General features: G+C 37.3%; 1 protein-coding gene across 1 annotated transcript; it reads left to right on the top strand.

Annotated features, from left to right (window-relative positions):
- Window positions 1-139: 139 nt before the first annotated feature.
- On the top strand, window positions 140-933 carry SARC_17262 (hypothetical protein; the record flags this gene model as incomplete). Its single annotated transcript, XM_014288640.1, has 3 exons — window positions 140-163; window positions 376-486; window positions 799-933. Coding segments are annotated over 3 exons (270 nt in total), but the record flags the coding sequence as incomplete, so codon positions are not given.
- Between the last annotated feature and the right edge of the window lie 40 nt (window positions 934-973).

The raw sequence follows: 973 nt of genomic DNA, 5'->3' as shown, positions 1-973 counted from the left end.
TATTGTATATATATTGTTTTGTACATATGCGTATATATGCATAAATGTATACATATATATACTTTTATATATATACATATAAGGGCAAACGATGGCATTAACAACATGAGACTACTGTTACAAAACAGTTCATATCAATATGGCTACTTATTCTCATCTGTGTGTACGTGTATACAGAATCAAGCGGTCACTGGAGTCGACTGGCGGCCACCGAATATGACGACCGGCCTCTACCATTCCTATATAAATATACAATCATATTCTGCTAAGTATATACGTATTCACATCTCTCCTCACAGCTGAAAATGTATGTATTATACCCACAATAACCATATGTGTTAACAGTAAAAGTTATTTATTTATGCCCGTCTACAGCATCAATTGGCTAAGAAGCTGACTGTAGGTGACCGGATAAGTCTTGGCTGGTCCGGTGCGAGTGCTGCATTCTCTGGCGATGGATCTGGTCTACAAGCGTCGATAAATAGGGTGAGTGGTTGTAAGGTTTTAGATTTTGCAAGCGCTTATGAATAGGGTGAGTGGTTATAGATTTTAGGGTTTGCTAGTCTCTGTAAACAGTGTGAATGGATATAAGTTGTGGGGTTTGCAAGCGTTTATAAATAGGACGAGTCATTTATAGTTTTACGATTTGAAAGCGTATCTATATCTATATATACACTCTTTTTTTTTGTCCTTATTTAATGTATATATACATATATATATATACATCTATATATATATATATGTGTGTGTGTGTGTGTGTGCAAGTACTTATTCGGATTTTAATATACATACTCACAGCGACAACTGGGTGATACTAGTGTCGTCAAGTACTACGAAGAGATGGTGGACTTCTGCGCCTTCGGTGTTGTTGAGGCATTGGAAGAGATCACCGACTGCCTGACTGAGAAGAAACAGGGTGCCTGTCTCATTCACGTATGTGTTGTACTTGGCCAGTGCACGTTTATATACATAT

The sequence above is a fragment of the Sphaeroforma arctica genome, assembly GCF_001186125.1.
Source record: "Sphaeroforma arctica JP610 unplaced genomic scaffold supercont1.10206, whole genome shotgun sequence".
NCBI lineage: Eukaryota > Ichthyosporea > Ichthyophonida > Sphaeroforma > Sphaeroforma arctica.
This window is presented reverse-complemented; position numbering and strand designations above follow the sequence as displayed.